At 48.2% G+C, this 17,862-nt stretch overlaps 1 protein-coding gene across 1 annotated transcript in view; it reads right to left on the bottom strand.

Moving 5' to 3' along the window:
* The window catches only part of GRTP1 (growth hormone regulated TBC protein 1), a 987,655-nt gene extending 972,638 nt beyond the window's left edge, over positions 1–15,017 (bottom strand). Inside the window, exon 1 of the mRNA XM_069637149.1 lies at positions 14,225–15,017. Within this exon, the coding sequence (XP_069493250.1) occupies positions 14,225–14,259 (35 nt within the window). The 5' untranslated portion in view covers positions 14,260–15,017. The remainder of the gene's footprint in view (positions 1–14,224) is intronic.
* Positions 15,018–17,862: the final 2,845 nt, after the last annotated feature.

Raw genomic sequence — 17,862 nt, 5'->3', positions numbered from 1 at the left:
ATAAATTAGTCTGACAAATATGTAACTTCCTTAAAGAAATATCTTAAGCAAGAAGTATGAATTCCGCTGTATCCCCTTAACCATCTTGAACAGACTACAAATATCAAAAAGCAATTCAGCACAAGGCTAAAGAAAATGGCCGGTGGTTTTTGTAAATGTACTTTTGAGTCTTAAATACGCACAAGAAAACAGGATATGTGAAAGGCGACATTGGAATGCATAGAATGCGCAAGGCTGGCTGATTTGCATAAAACTAATAAAAGTGCATTTTGGAAATATATGACTGACCAACAATTTGACAAACATAACCGAGCATGTAACCTACAGTGAGCTTTGTGCTCATTTTATTTGTCACAACATAGACCCTAACAGCAGCACTTATGTATTGGGCCCAGAAATCATCAGCACAACTGTGACAATGTGGAGCAGGAAGCTACACACCCATTGCTGCCCCCCCACAGAATCGACATAGTCGGTGCTAAAGTTATAACTCGCACTAGCTCATTAAGGTTGATGGATGCACGGGGGCGCTAGAGAGCCCGACAAAGATGGCCGCAGGCCCGTGACGCACTCCAGCACCACATTAATCTGGTCCGTTATCCGGTCGTCTCTACACTGCAATTTGTGCTCACGCTGTGCGCTTCAGTGCCTGACTGCAGCGGGCCCCCCTGGGACTATACTTTGTACCAATTTGGTGCTGGCATGGCGGGCTGTGGCCGTGGCTGAGCTGGTGAGGAGTGGGGGAGGTGCGGTCCCCCCACGGACCTGGCGGAGTGGTGTGCCCTATGTATCCTTATATCCAGGCCGGGGTGTCTGCTGTCTGTGCGGGTGCAGATTGCTGCCGTTGGGGTGTGTGCCCTGGAGCGGCGTTTCGGAGAGGAGCCGCCGCGCTTGGGAGCTGGTGGTGTGCTCCACCTGGGAGAGAGCAGCGAGACGCGCGAGGCGGCACCGCCACCGCGGACTGCGCAGTGTGCTGAGTGGACCGTCGAATTGACCCGGACGGTGGTAGGAGGTGGGCCCGCCACTCAGAGTGGGCCGTGGGGGTCAGATACCCCCTGCGGTCGGTGCGAGCGGGAGGACGGACCTCGCACCCACCAGAGAAGCCCCGGGAGCCACTGGGACCTGCTTTTTTTTTTCCTTTTTTCGGGCAAGACGTGAGAGGCTGCGCCGGCCTCTATGTGCAGCTGGCTAGGATGAGCGGACTGCGCCAGTGAGGCTCCGGGGCAGGCGCGGCCTCTGGTAAGGACATTACGGGCAGGGGGGCTGGTAAAAGTCTTGGGGTTTGGGGCCCTGCTGCAGGCTTTTTGGAGACTACCTGCTCTGTAGACAGAGTCACGGACTGGGGAGGCCGGTGGTCTGTGGGGGGGTGGGTGGGGGCCAGGCCAGGACTGTGGGGCCCTATACTGATGTCGGCTATTTGAGTGGCCCTACCACAATTTAGGGCTGTAAGATGTAATGCCCGGTCGCCATGAGAACTGCGAGTGTCTGGTAATAACCTCTTGGGCATCTGTCTGACACCCCTGTAATCTGGATGCACAGTTGGGGTCGGGCTGAGGCAAGTGGAGGTTTTTTGGGCATACGGACGTCTGGGGCCGGCACGCTGCCTGTGGAGTACGACGGTTATTACAAGCTGGGGGACCGTTTCTCCTTTCAACGTGTCATCGGCAGTGGACTTTAGGATTGGCTGCGCGGTGGGGACTGTTCCCCGGAGGGGGAGATCATAGGGGAGCCAACGGCCCTAGCCATCATATACTGCAGATTGCTCGGGCGGTGTGTTTGTCCCTTGTGTCATGTCCAAATCCGGCAAGGGAGGCAAGCAGCAGTCGAAGTTGCACTTGAGGCCGCCATTTCAGCTAAAAATAGTGGAACAATGGACGGCGTGGCGGCGCCCGAGCCAGATCCCGCAGCTGCTTTTCAGGACATAAAGGCCATGTTTACGCAGTTACACTCCGGTATACAATCACTGGACGGTAAGCTCGATATGCTAACCTGCAAAGTGGATCACATGCAGGTCTGTTTGGACAAACATGGGGAAAGACTGGACGAAGTGGAGGGGCGAGTGTCCGGGGTGGAGGATGTGGCAACCTCAGTCTCAGGAGAAATGTCTGTGGTCAGGAAAGCTCTGCGGGAACTCGAGAAGCAGGATGACCTCGAATCGAGATCTCATAGGAACAGCGTCAGGATTGTTGGCCTGCCCGAATCGGTGGTCCAGGGGAGCTTAGAATCGCTGGTGGAAGACATCCTACGTGAAGCACTGGGATCGGAGGGCTTCTCCCCGTTGTGCATCGTTGAGAGGGCACATAGAATCCCGAGTGGAAAGAGACCTGTCCCAGGAGCCCCTCTGCGTCCACTGATTGCCCGGCTGTTGAATTACCGGGATAGGGATACGGCTCTCCGGAAGGCTAGGGAGAAAGGAACGGTATCTTATAAAGGTGATGCGATTAAGTTCTTTCCGGACTTTTCCGATACGGTGCAAGCAGCTAGGAAAACATTCCTGGACGTGAAGAGGAGGCTTCGGGACAGGGATATTAAATATGCCATGCTGTTTCCGGCCAAGCTGCGGGTTGTGCATAAGGGGAAGGCTCTGTTTTTTCAGACCCCGGAGGAAGCCACCGCCTTCCTTGATATGTTACCAAACTCCTCTGGGTCCAGAAATAATAATGTTTGAGGCTGTTTACTATGGTTGAAATATAGGTAGCGTGATGTCATAGCATAATTGGTGGTACACTTATGTTGAGAGACGTTACTCCTGCAATGGTGCATGGGGGGGTTGGGTTCGTAGCCGCCCCTTGAGCGAAAGCGGTCTGCGAATATGTTCAGGGCTGTTCACGTGCTGGAAGGTTGGGGTATCCAGCATGGCGGGTGCGGGGGGGTTGTGCTGGGTTCCTGCGGGGGGGTGAGTTAGCATGTGGGGGGGGATCACCGACAAGCTGGGGGGGGTTGTTGGTAGAGGGTGGGGGGCGGGGAGGGTGGAAGGGTTAGACGGTACTGAAGGTGTGGGTGTGCGGGGTGCCGTGGGGCGGTTGGTCTGCATACATCAAGACGTCCCCTGATGGCAACACTGAATTGTATGACGTGGAATGTCAGGGGCCTTAATTATCCACCTAAGGCTTGGAAGGTTTTGCAATACCCGAGGCGTCATCCGGTGGAAGTGGCTTTCCTCCAGGAGACTCACTTGACGGCGGCCATAGGTATTTTTCTTCCTTCTCTTCCTATTCCAGGGGTGTTTGTATATTGGTGCATAGCTCGGTGGGATTCAGGCTGACAAAAGTAGTTAAAGACCAGGAGGGTAGGGCCGTGGTGGGATTGTTCAAGGGAAGCTCTACACACTAATTTGTTATTATGGCCCCAACCTGGATATGACGGATTTGTTGGATTGGATGGATAGGCAGAGCTGGGGGAATTTCCCGAAGGAGAAATTGTTTGGGCAGGGGATTTCAATTCTGTCTTGGATCCGACTTGGGATCGGCTAGGTAGCTCCACACGTCTGAATAGTAAAAGCTCTATCAGACTCTGGGGCATGCTCATTGTGTGGGTGTTGAAGACATATGGAGGGTAAGAAATCCAGGGGTGAGCCACTTCACACACTGCTCTGCACCGCATGGTTCCGCCGCTCGGTTAGATTTTTTCCTGGTGTCACATGCGATTATGGGCCGGACTGCGGGGGTGGATATTCTAGCCCGGAATCTTTCGGATCATGCCCCTGTTCTTTTGTCTATCCAGATGAGAGGTCAGATGTGGGCGAGGCCCCATGGAGATTTAAAAGCAATGAGCTTTTGGATGTGGTCCTTAGGGAGGAATTAGCGAGGGCCATAGATGGTTATTTCGAGGTGAATGAAGGGTCGGTGACTACGGCTGGTATCATGTGGGAAAGCTTTAAATGCACGATAAGGGGGGAGTGCATAGCTACGGAGCTGGGGATCGTGAAGAAGATACATAGGGACCTGGCTGCAGTGGAGGGGGAGTTGCGTGTCTTGCAGGGAGGGGGGGCTCTGCGGAATTTACAGGAATTTCAAGCTTTGGCCCAGTGGGAGGTGAAGTATTTGTGGGATAGAGCGGACCCTCGCAAGTATGGAGAAGGTCAAGCTCCGGGTAGGTCACTCGCTAGGGCCACTCGGATTCGGGGTCAGGAGAACAGGGTAGCAGTGATCACTGATTCGCAGGTGTAGATCAATTTGAGGATGAGGCGATACTTCATGAATTCTATAGTCAATTATACGGCTATCTCAGCTGCAGACTGCTCAGGTCGATATTGAGGCATACCTCAACCAGGTGGGCCTGTATTGGTGTTCAGAGGAGCAAAGAGAGGGACTGAAAACTGAACATGCCGGTGTCGCTAGAGGAAGTGATAAGGGCCATTAAATCGTTGCCGGGTGGGAAGTCCCCGGGCCCAGACAGCTTTACTGACGAATTTCATAAATGCTTTGCCGACAAATTGGCGCCATATCTTTTGTGAGTGTATCAGGAAGCATTGCCTGTGGGCCGTCTGCCGGACTCTCTTAAAGAGGCGGTAGTGGTTGTGTTGTTAAAGCCGGCGAAACCGGAGGGAGATTGTTCCTCATATCGCCCGATATCGCTTATCAACTTGGATAATAAGATCTTGGCGGAAATTATAGCAGTAAGGCTTGCTCCGTTGATGCTGATAATGGTGAGGGCTGATCAGGCGGGATTCATTCCTGGCAGGTCGACCTTGTTTGGTCTGCAGACGATGTTTGGTCTAATGGCGGCGCTGCCGAGGTAGGACCCAGTGGTGGCGGTTTTGTGGGATGCACCAAGGCATTTAATTCTATTGAGTGGCCTTTCTTATTTTCAGTTCTGCGCAGGATGGGTCTAGGTAGGTTCTTTATTTCAATGTTGGACCTATTGTATACAAATCCGGTAGCCAGGGTGAGGGTAAATGGACTGACCACAGGGCTGATACCACTTCAATGGGGACTCGCCAGGGCTGCCCATTGTCGCCTTTATTATTTGCCCTGGCGATAGAGCCTTGGGCTGAAAGGGTTAGGGAGCTAGACATGCATCGGGGAGTCCAGTTGCATACTCATAAGGTGGTGATTTCGCTGTATGCAGATGATATGGTCCTCTTCGTTTGTCGTCCAGAGATTAACCTAGACCCGATTATGATGGATGTCCAACAATTCGGTGAGCTTTCAGGGCTTAAGGTAAACACCAGCAAGTCGGACATTTGCCCGTTGACAGGTGGGGTGTGTCAATTTCAGGATGCTTGGGGATTCCAATGGGATATGTGTAGCACTCGCCATTTGGGGATTACTGTAGCTAGGGAGGAGGAAGTGGTGTATCGAAGGAACTATGGGGAAGCCCTTGAGGCGGCCAAATTGGCGATGATGAGGTGAAGCTCTATCCCGATCAATTTGTATGTTAGGATCACTGACATCAAAATTACCATTTTGCCCAAGTGTTTCATAATGTGCCTGTAAAAGGTACCCAAAAAATACTTTTGGGACTTCGCTCACTGGTATTACACTTTATCTGGGCTGGTAAGAAGGCTCGCATCTCTTGGGATAAACTCATTGCGCCGGTTCGGGAGGGCGGTCTTGCATTGCCTGATCTGGAATTATACTACACGGTGGCACAGGCTACTTTTATCCGTTACTGGTATGGGATGGCGGCGGAACGTCGGCATGTGGAGATAGAGAGGTCAATTGCGTCACCAGCATTGTTGCGGTCGGTCATTCTGACTGCTCCAAGCAGGTCGCGGAGGCCGCGGAATTTGGCGGAGCTGACATGCAGGGCTTGGTCTCTCCTGGAAGGTGTGCCCGTAGATGGTATCCTCTGTTCGCCAGAGCTTCCAACTATATTTATCCCTGGCGTTCCCCTGACAAGTGAGGCACGGTATGTGGCGATGGTAAAGAGGTTGGGTGTCACTAAATTTGGGGATTTGTTCCCGAGTGGAAGGTTTATTTCAAATTGAGCAGCTGAGAGGGAAAGGTGCCCTCTCGGGATTAGATGAGTTTCTGCATTATAGGCTGCGGGTGTCGTTGCAGCGGCTGTTCCCATCTTTTCCTGATCCGCCCCCAGTGGCTGCGATGTTGGATAGTATGATAAAAGGTAGTATGGGGCAGCGTGTCCTCTCGGGATTGTATGCAATGGCCCTGAAGAGCAGATCTGGGGCCGGGACGTCATCCCGGGAATTGTGGGAGAAGACATTGGGCCGGGACATATCGGCAGCCACTTGGGACTATTGTTGTGAAATGATTAGGAAGGGAGCTGTCAATACTAACTTCAAGCTGATTCACTTTAAGTTTTTGCATCAATTCTATTACACCCCAGCTCAGCTGAAGGAGTATTTCCCTCACAGATCGGGGGCCTGTATTAGATGTGGGCATGAGGCTGCGGGATTCCTTCATGTGGCTTGGGAATGTGGGGAGCTGGAGCACTTCTGGGGGCAGGTATTTGTGGTAATCAGTGACATTGTGGGGCAACGGCTTACGCCGAATCCCATGCTGGCTCTATTGGGGTATACCAAGCAAATACCTAAAGAAACCAGGAAGTTGATAAGCCTTCTCCTGTTCTTGGCTAAACGCTGTGTGGCTATGGGATGGGGTAGGACACGAAGCCCGACAGTCGCCCAATGGTCTGCAGATATTGTATATTGTAATGATATGGAGTCTAGGTGGGGCGCAATGAAAAGGACGAACTGTGGAGACAGGCAGATGTGCGATGCATATACGATATATCTTCTTAAGGAGCCGAGTGGGGAGGATGCCGGATCCCCGTCGCCGCAGGGATGCCTGTCTCAGCCTGTCCCGTAGGTAGCACTCTCTTATGGACTTGTGTTTTTTCTACAGACTAAAGTACACATGGTTGTGGGATAGCACTGGTGTCTGGATTTGGGATTCCGCAGAGGCTATGTTGGGGTCTGATTCTTTCGGGAATGCCTACTGTGAGGTACTGGGCTTGCCACCCATATTGTGTTGGACTCACGCTGTTGTCTGCTATAATGTACCTACTAACATTGGATTGTTTTTCTGTTTTCCCACCTTTCTGGTTGATCCGGTTCTAAAATGACTCCACACCTTCATGAATGTACCGGGGGTGGGGATTTGTTGATTGATTGTATAGTTACGTAAAATGCCAATAAAGAAAGTTTAAAAAAAATAAAAAAAAGTTGATGGATGCACGGACTATGGCAGACATGTTGATTGACATTTATAAATTACTTTGTTGTGCCTTGAAATGAAAAACACGTTTCGTTTAAGTGTTCCTTTAGACATAATAATCGTTAAAATGTTTTATTTTTTTATTGTTCCTTTGTAATAATACAAACCTTAAGCACAGTAAAGCCTTCATGTATTTATCAGCTGTCATCTGTAGTTCACAAAAGAAAAGATTTGAAACAGAGCTATGCATTTGTTTAGCTATTAAATAAAATAACGGACTTGAACAAGTGTTAATGAAAGAGGGATCAAGTTTAACTTGACATTGTCCAAAGAGAGCGCAGCGATACTAAACCAAGTTCGCACTGTAATGCATCTACAGTTATCATATGGGTAACATTCAAGATGGAACAAAGAATTTTGTCTTGGAGTTTATCTAGCCAAATAATTTTAGCTTCAGGACGAGAGACCAACTCATACAAGATACTATGTATAATGTACTAGCTCTATAGATGGTGATAAGGCCCTCAATATCGAGACTCCCTCTGGTGCACACAAATGTATGCATTAACCATTTTTTGAAAATGTTTTGTAATATGAAGCTGCCATAATAATTATGTTGTATGGCGTTACTAAAAGGCATTCCAAAGTAAACATTTTGCAATGATGAAAAGTGGAACGTATTGACGGTCTAGCAAACAGGTTTTCCTAATGTAAATTGATGGTCAAACGCTGTCAAAATAATTTTTCAACTGATGAAATGTCCTGGCAAACACTGCAGCGAGATCTTCTGGTGTAGGTTATCACTCAGATCAGGTACTCCTGGGCAATGGCCTTTTCCCGGACATTGACTCTTTTATTGATGCTTCTGCTGTACATACCCGCCCACTTCGTTGTGACCATTTCACAACATTTGGTGAAACTTTCCTTTTGCTGAATTGTTTGGAGGAGGAGGAATAGGTTGGGGATTACATATGATTTTTAGTTTGGAGGGAGAGGGATGGGGGAGGACATGGGAGGGACATGGGGGTAGCCCTCAAAAAAGAATGCCACCAAAAATGAGTCAAAAAGATCACGAAAAGCTGGGCCAGAGCCATTGCTGTCAGTTGTCAACCCATTCAGCCATGGCACTGCTGCCGGTTATTACAGGAGCAGAGCTGCACCAATGTCATTCAGGCTGACCGGGCAGTGTGCGGGCCGGGCCAGCACATCACGTATGCTCAGCATTGTCACCTTACAACTAATTCCTAGGGCACATTGTTGTTGTTTGTTGTGCCACTAGTAATGACTGACAGCTAAAACAATAAAGTTGCCAAAACTCCACTTCCTAATCAAATATTGTCTGCGACAATATGTCTGGAGCTCAAAAATAAGTTCTAGGGCTAAGTCTTGGCAAACAACCCCACAAATTAAGCACTGCCTAACCGCAACATATCTGCAAACCACAGGTAGTATACACACCTTCTGGGTTCGAAATTGAGATTTGATGAGCAGGAGCTAACACCAGCTCCTGGGTGTCGGGCATCACCCTGTAGGCAGGAGCTACCAGAGATACTCTAACTTTTTGTCCATTTTGTATGAACCGTTGGGTTTAAATGTGTATAAGATGTGTTCCAATTCTTCTTTATTAACATTCTCAAATAGTCAAAGTTAATGTCACATTGGCATGTTTGGAAGGCACCAGTAGGACTTAGGAGCCAAAAGTAGCTCCTGATAGCTGTTGATTTCAAGCCAACTAGGCTCTACTATGCTAGAAGCAGGAGCTAAATAGCTCCCAGCTCCCCTCAATTTATTTCGAACCCTACACCCAAAAGGTGTCAAGAGACAGCCTTAGCATTCAGGCCCAGGCTATCCAGCAGCAGAGGAAGACTGCTCATTTCATTAAATGCACAAAGCTTGGAAATAAGTTGCACACCGTCAGAACAGATATAAGCTTTTAAAAAAATAATTGCATAGAGGAGAAATTTCAGACAAGTCCCTTCTAGTGGATTATTGAGGGAATCCTGGCAGCACCCCTGCCCTGGAGCAGTTTTGGATTCTACCGGGCCTCCACCCCAGCTAGACCCGCAGTTAAGGCTGTACCCAACTATAACCCAACCGGTTATATTCCGGTTAAAAAACATTTGTCTCCACCCGAACATGGCCATCTCATTTTAATGCAACGAAACAAATATGGAGTACAGATTGCAAAAGTGAATGGATTTAAACTTTAGAAGCATTGAACTCGCAGATTATCTGATTTTAAGAGGTAAAAAGAACTGGGAAAGTGAGCTTCAGCAGGATTTACATTTGTTAATTGCATCCAAGCACTTTGCAATAGCTAAGCCTCCCACTTTGAGTAGCACTTGTTGGTCAAGCAGAACTGAACGCTGGCACATATCTGACCATAGAGTGCGTTGGGCAGGAGTTGCCACATTGTCCGCTGAGACCAGTAGTGTGCGAAGGCCAAAACCCTACCCTGCACCGCCTACCGAGAACACAGTACCACAGAGGCACGATGCAGAACAAGTCTTACTGCACCACGAGAGGGTGCCCCAAATTAGCGTGACGCAGGAAGAGTGCAAGGCACTGGACTTGGGCACCATGATGGTAGGCAGAAAGAAGGCAGACTTCGACCCCAGGGAAGATGGCAAAAGCAGAGGGCCAGGAAAGCAGAGAGGACACAGGGAACAAGGCAACGGGAAACCAGAACAGAATCAAGAGGCTAGAAAAGAACAATAGACAAGGCAAAGAGGAGCATCAAGGATGGGTGTACGGAAAAGAGCAGAAGAACAGGAGCGCTCGAAGTTGAGACGCGCCGAACAGTGTCATTTCCGTCTTTTGAGCCTTGATGCGTAAACGAGGCTGTTTGGAGCTGGTTGCTTGTCAACGCTGTGCTGACGTGTACGCTGGGTGGTCAATGCGCCAGCCGTGGCATCTGGGGAAAAAAACATGGCGGCACCAAGCCACCCTGGGCGTCTGTGATCAGGAAGCACCACAGTGAGGATACAGGGCTGGGCGGCACTGCCGCTGCCAGTCCGAGAGCAGAGTGCCAGAAGACAAAAGGTAAGCAGCACAGCTCTGACGAGGCAGTCGACACCTAGGACCAAACCTCCAGCCTCCTGGTCCCAGTCTTCAGAACCGGAAGGAGAGTGGATGCAGGACATTGTTTTTGCATATGCAACATCATTCCGTATACAAGGTCGCTACTTTGTTGTTAATCCATTCTTTTCTGAATTGCGTAAATTAAATAAGGATCAGACAGATAAAGAAAAATGTAACATAAAATAGTGGCGTCATTGTTTATATGTTTTTTCAAGTTTAGAACAAGATTTATTTTACAAAAACAACTACGTGGGTCAAATAGTAAAAAGCCTTCTTGTGATCTCTGCTCTGCCTCGTCGACTACCCTTGTTGTGCCTCAACCTCCCCATGCTTCCTCTCGCATTTGGTCTTTCCCTCTTTTTGCTCCACTTGCATGGAATTCTCTTTCCCGAGACATCCGAGAAACAATACACACCGATTTGTTCAAACCAAACTGAAAGTCTACCTATTTGCCTCAGAGTTACCCTCTTAACCTACCTCTCTTCTGCCGTCAAGCTACCATTTTTCCCTCGCTACTACCTGCCTTCCTCACTTTCTCTGCCTCCACTCATCACGTTCTCATCCTTAAAACAGCTGACAGTACCGACTACCTGCACTTAAGAAATGTCTAATATTGATTACCTTTTTGTATGGCCACCCACGTATTGTCCCCGGTGACTGCCCCATTGACTCCCCTCCACAACCTGGTCAGAAATGACACTCAAACTCTCCTCATTGTAATAAGCTTCAAATCGGTTTATCTATTGTGCCTTCTTTTTTGATCAAAAGAACATTGGATTTAAAAAAATGTATATACATGGATGAACAAACACCAAGTATGATATGCGGTAAACCTACTGGAAATGCCTCTACATATTATCTGGCACTATTACACACCCATGCCAGCTACTAACTAGGTAATCGCAGCACGTGCTTCAACTGATCGATCTCGGGCTCTCATCTAGATTAAACACACAACCAAGTGTGTAAAAGTCACAAATTACTTGTATTCGAATGAACCTTCCCCCATTTCGCTAACAACGACACCCCCCCCCCCCTTTCTTTTCCTGCAGGTCCACGTGCAACGAACCAGCTAATATATCAGGTGTGCACGTTACAGGGCATGCACAGACTGCGTCAGGGCCTTTCGACCCCGGCCACTGAGGAGCTGTATACATGTAATCCCAGACATTAAACGTGCAGGGCGCGCACTTTACAGGCGACCTTTACTGACGTCCCCAGGCAGTCGCCTACCGCTCAAAGAATATAGGGCCGTTTGTATATGACCACCTTCCCTGTTTACTCGGGTCTCCCAGTCATTAGCACCATGCTGGCAACCAGCAATGTTGTAGCTTTTCAGCAGACATTTGGCGTTTCAACTCTCTGATGGCAGCCTGCCCTGCGATTATCTGCAGCGATTAGCTACTTCGCTGGTTTCTTTTGACAACTGTTTTTCGCACCTTTAAGGCAAGCCCCGACAAGCATCTTGTTGGAATGGGCTGTGTAAGATCTTCAGCCGGCCCTGATCCCCACCCCCTATCCACCCCAACAGACCTTTGAATTGGGCCCCAGGTCAATTTCAACCGTCCATCATGACTGGTTGTACCCACCCATTTAAAAACACCGAATTTGTCCGAGGTACAACATCGGACATTGATTACTGAGAAATATCACAATATTGTGAGGGAAATCGTAATGACATTGCAGATTCGCACACCTTTAATAACAGGTTTGCGGGTAGGCGGCGCGTGAACCTGATGTCCAAGAACCGCGCCCAGCAAATAATGAAAAGGTAAACACTGGAGGACACTTGCCAGTATGTTTTACTTCCGGATTCGATTGTGGTGTGTGCCGTGTGCCGCCGGTGGCACAAAAGCATTAAAACATTAACCTGAGCAGGTCATAGCCCAGGCCCTGTGCACCTCCATTGATCCCGTTCATCTATGTTCGCGTTCCTCGTAAACTTTGCACAAACCCCCAAAACACTGATAGAATCTTCCAGTTGCATATACAGAGTTCTCAAATTACCCGATGTCATTATACAGTAGTTTACCAGACACTGTTAGTCTTAATATTCCGACAAGCGCAAATATCATCTATAGTTACAATTCTATGCATTCTTGAAAGGAAAGAACATACATCCCATAGGTCGTGGGGCAACTTCAGAGATCAGTTAGTATGGATTTAGATCAGCCGTTGCCCTTTTTATGCACTACTAATGCTGATGGCAGTGGCAAAGAATAAACATGAACACTTCCCAGGGACAGCATCTGGGTCTTTCAATCCTTTCAAGCTAAATTAAGGGGCGTCGAGCATTGGGATGGAGGGGGTTCCATTGGGGAAAACCTCCTTGCCTTTCAACATTGGTTCTTCCACATAAGCCACTTGCTTACAAAGAATGATTCATAGGTATTCCGCAGGCATTCAATATTTCGGCTATCTTCTGGATCGCCATCACGCGATAATGGTTGGCGATTAACCGTATCTTTATCTCCATTATAATGTACGCCTCACGCGGGTGTCTCTGACCGCTTCCCCTCTAAGCAAGGTGCCCCATTGCATGTTGAAATGGGTCCCCGCACATCTTCAGCCGGGCCTATACACTCCTCCACAACATTACACTGCGCTGTAAAAACACAAACAGGGGATGGTCAGCGTGGTGCGTACAATCGAACCGCACTGGTTCTTTGTCAACTTTATCGATAGCTGGTAAACAACAACAAAAATAGAAGACCAAAAACATATGTAATAGAAACACCGAAAATGTAGGATGCTCTTCAAGGATAAGCACGTACATAATGTGTAGGACTCATTATAAACATCAAATCTAAAGTGCGCAAAAAACGCAGGCAATCGGATCGCAACACACCAGCGTCCTTTTTAGACATGGGTACTATCACTAAATCAAGCGACGTCATAGATTGTGCTCCATTTACAGATATCATACACGAGGCGAAATGCAAAGGGAACACACAATCTGCCCAAATGACAGACTTAAAATGGCATACTGAATGTAATGTACGCGTGGGTGACCACATAGAATGGGGACACTTGCAACTTGACGCCTACATCGGCCATGTGAATGCAGGGCAAGTGAGGTCCTTTTAAATACGGAAGAGAATGCGCCATGTGGATGGAATTTGGCACGTTCACAAATCGTGTGGTTAAAAGTTACTTTAGCTTAAAAGCGAATCCTTTGACATGTGGCTATTCAGCAGAGAAATATGCACCAGTGTACATTTTTCATAGGTTATGTGGTGTCATTGTAGAATGTACCTCATTGACAAGTACATAGTTGGAGATAAAACATGCGACCTTATTTATTTGAATTTGTAAAGCGAACCTTAGATTCCGATGTGTCCCTTTTACAGGTGACAACATATAATAGGATAAACTGTATATCACATACAATATGTCCGTTATATGCGCTCAGGCGGTACCGTTTTTTATTGTACATGCTAGGCCTTGTGGTCCCATTGTATGACATGAAAATCATAATTTCAAGTTCCAGACTGCAAAGACAAAAAAAGGGACTGAGCTGCAAACGCAGGACATGAGACATCTGGGGAGCTCTGGGTGCATTATATGTTCTTAGGGGACCATTTGAATCAGAGCTCTTCTGGATGCCTAGGTGTAATTTCTGGATAGCAAAATAGAATCAAAAGCAGGAAACGGAAGTGACAGGTGCAAGGTGACAGAATAAAAAGGTATCGATTGTCATAAAGCCTCAGGTGAAGTGTCAGGCACTATATCCGGCAACAAAACAACATCTCAATTTGCCAAATCATGCCCTAGGTAACGAGATGATGGAGTTTAGTGATTTTTTTTCCCTTTGTATTCCAATAGATGTAGTACACATCCATGAAAAGGGAAACATTTTAAAACGCATGGATCTGAATGCAAGAAGTTCGGCAGAACTCACAAGCGTAACGGGACAACTGAAATTACTTACATCAACTTAAATAAAAATACAACGTATAATTTTCAGATGGCGGGTTTAGTCCGAAAAACGTAGGCAACCCACCACACCATAAACTCGTTACCTGTCCATCCTCGTTTCCTGCTTGCCCTGCTCCATTTGACAACAACACCTCTCAAGCCAAGCGGTGAAAGAAACGGGCCCCCGTTTGTAAACGAGGTTATCACACCTGTGTTGATGAAGAAGATACAAAGCTATCCAGGTACCGCTGGTGTCAGTTCAGGTTCACCTGCAAGGCACGACCCACTGACTGCTCATAGTTGTGAGGCGGTCCAAAAGTCCAACACAGGCCCGCCCCTCACCCTCCGCGGGTGCTACAGTGCCGGCGTCCTGCTGCAAGGGGGGCTGAGCCTGAAACAGGTGCCTTAGCGAGGCGAACCCAAGGAGCCGAGGTCATTATCTCACACACACTGATCCTCAACCCAGCGGGATATCGCCCTCCCCGACCTCCGTGACCTGGGCAAGCCTTCCCTAGCGTCGAGGGAGAGGCTCAAGCGCCCTTCCCCCCACCTGTCTTCACTACTTGTTGCCTGCCCTCTATATCCGATTATCTCCAATAACTTTTCCCTCTCCTCCTGGGTGGGAATAACACTGCAGTGGGGAATGATGCGTCGAGGCTGGCCTGTCTTATCTTTGACATGGACAGCGCCGGTTTTTCCTCCCAGTGCGCGCACCAATCCCGCAGGGGACGTCAACTCTGCCCTACACCGCAGACACTTTTCCTTGGCTCCGCAGTCTACCCGCCTCATTTTCCTTGCCGGCAGCCTCGGCTGTCAGTCAACGCCGGGCGAGAGGCGGGGCCGAGTGCCACAACCTGCCAAATGGGCGGGGGTAAGAACTGTGTGGTTAAGTTGAGCAAAAAAAAAAAAAAAAAAACTGGAAAGGGATCTTAGCTGTTGGCCCGTGAGCCCTCTAGATGACGAAATAGGCATCTCCAAGTGGCGTTTTAGGACCAGGAAGCACCGTTTAACCCACACAAATGTATTATTTAAATATGATTTAACATTGTACTTTATGCTGTTAATAATATTAACAAAATATGATTGGTAGCTTCTGCTTTATAAACCATATTTATTAAGAAACATTTAGTCAAAAAAGTAATACTATAGAACACACTTTCCCTCTGCTGATTCAGTAAAGAATTAATAAGGTAGTTCATTGATTTCATTTCAATGTTTTACATGACAGAATGCTTTTTATCAGCTGCATTTTCTTTTCCAAGATGGCCGTCAGACTAACACGTTACTGATGTGCTCATGGGTTAACCCCGAATTTCTGTGCCTGTCCTCTCATGCCTCTCATAGCTCTAGTGTGGGCGTGAACAGCGTGTTCTTGACACCGCTTCATGAGTTGGCACGGGCTAGAATTTCAGAGACAGTTTTTTGAGTGGCGACCTGACGCTACCGTTTCGCACAGTCCAGCGATTTGTTCCAGTCACACACAACCCGACACTGAGTCAGTAGTCTGTAGTCTAAGGCTGCTAGCGTGTTTCTAAAATCTGGAGCAAAGACGTGGGTATCGCTTGCCGAACCTTCTTAAAAGTAATGAGTGTACTTAACCTTAAACACAATGGTTGAAACATATGAAAGTCCAACAGAAATGTATTAACGTAACTTTATTCAAGTTAATATGGAGTGAGGGAGAGAGATGGCCGATGCCAACAACCGCTGTGCCCCCAACCGTCACACAGAACTTTCGGTGGCTCGATAATAGAACCGGCGTGAGCCAAGGATGCATGCAACACATCTTCCTCTTTTCCATTAAGTACAACATCAATGAAACTAAACTTTAGCACATTACTGTAGTATAATAAATGAGGAACCAGGTTGCTGTGGTTGCAACTTTATATTGGTCAAGGTGATAACTTCCAATTAACTGATAACAGGGTTCCCTAAATGTCCATAAACGTTAACAAGCCAATATGAGTTGGACAACAGTGTCCAGGCTGCCAGGAGGCACAGGTGCAGTCTTTTGTCTCTAATAAGGAGGACCACTGGGAGCCCAACCTGCTCCGGAGCTCTGGCGTCTTTGGAATCCCTGTTTGCAGCTCTGTGTGGCACCTGCTTGAAATCTCACGAGATTACTAAACTGTAATCTCACAAGGTCCCTGCACACCTCCCTTTGATTAACCAAGCGTTTATTCCATTACAAAGTCTTCATACTTCACCAGTCTTCTGTGCTCTCTTTTCGGGCGATCTTCCTTCCTGCCCCTAGCGTCCTGTGCTTGACTCTCTTCTTGGGATGTTTCCGACGCCTCTCTTTGTGATTTTTCTCGCAGATGTTTCTGGTTCTCGCTCTCTAGTGGCATCTCTGCCAGGGCTTTTACAAGGGCTGCTTTCCTCTTGGGTTCTTTCCATTGTGCGATGCTTCTCAAACATTGCCATTCGCTCCATGTTCCACGTGCGACCATCCTCTGTGCAAATGTGATCCCTCTGTGGATGACCTTTATGCGTTGACTGAACTTTGAACCTGTCGTTTGGTCACGGTAGGAGTATTTTTATCCAGTCGCCTTCTTTGACTTCACTACTTTCGGCCGTTCTTCTCTGATCACTCCATCGCTTAATGCGTCCATTGCGGTTTTCTAACCTCCACACTACTTCTGCCATGTCTACTTTGTCATCGTCTATTACTCTGGCCAACCACGGTGGTACCAGTGTGGATGCTGCTCTCCTCCCCCACAGCATTCAAAACGGCGACAATTGGGTGAAGCCGTTGGGGGTTAATCTGTGGGCCGCGACGACCTCCTTGACTGTTGAGGGGATCCATACCAGAAGCGGTTGCCAACTGGATGGCCCATTTGATGAACCTATTTGCCCTCTCCTCAAGACCATTTGCCTGGGAGTGGTACATCGCAGCTTTCCTCTGCTTTATGTTATGCTTGAGCAGGAATGAGTCCATTTCCTGTGAAAACTAGTTGTACTCCATTGTCCGTGACTAAGTCTTTGGGGAGGCCTTCCCTCTGAAAAATGGATGTGAGGACTTCTATGACAGTGGCTGTGGTAATGTTGGGGACGAACTCTGCTTCTACCCATTTTGACAGGTAGTCTACCATCACCATACCATAACGATGCTCCGGGGCCATTGCCTCCAATGGTCCTATGAAGTCCAGCCCCATTTTGTGCCACGCCGCTTCTGGGATCTCTGTGGGAATCATCGGGGCTTGTCAGGTTTTCAAGCGTTTGTCACTGTTGAGACACTCGTGGCATCTCTCAATCATGGAACGTATTTCCTGGTCCATGGCAGGCCACCAGTACGCCTCTCTTACCCGTCGCTGTGTCATGGTGTTTCCTAAAAGCCTTGAATGAGCCCTGCATAGGATAACTCTTCTAATTCCTAACAGCGGTATTACTTGCTCTCCCTTGATGAGCAATCCTTCCACCTCCGAGATTTCATCCGCCACTGTCCAATACGGCCTCATGCCTTCTGGTATGGCCCTTTCTTCTGGCCATCCACTCCTGATCCACTCTCTAAGTCTCACCATGGTGGGGTCTTTACCACCCTCTTCATTCCAATGTCCTTCACTCAGCTCCAGAAATTCAGGAAATCTGAGGTCTTGAATGGACGCTACTATGCATTCATCTTGCAGAAACGTGGTGGCCATCTCTTTTTTTCTCTGTAACCTCGACATGGAGTCCGCCTGGGTGTTTCTCTAACCGGCTATGTGGGTTATTTGAAATGTGTATTCCTGGAGTTTGGCGGCAA

This window comes from Ambystoma mexicanum, chromosome 7p (assembly GCF_040938575.1).
Source record: "Ambystoma mexicanum isolate Mex_15411 chromosome 7p, UKY_AmexF1_1, whole genome shotgun sequence".
NCBI classification, from domain to species: Eukaryota; Metazoa; Chordata; class Amphibia; order Caudata; family Ambystomatidae; genus Ambystoma; species Ambystoma mexicanum.
The sequence above is the reverse complement of the archived record's forward strand: the minus strand, read 5'-3'. Positions and strand labels throughout refer to the sequence as shown.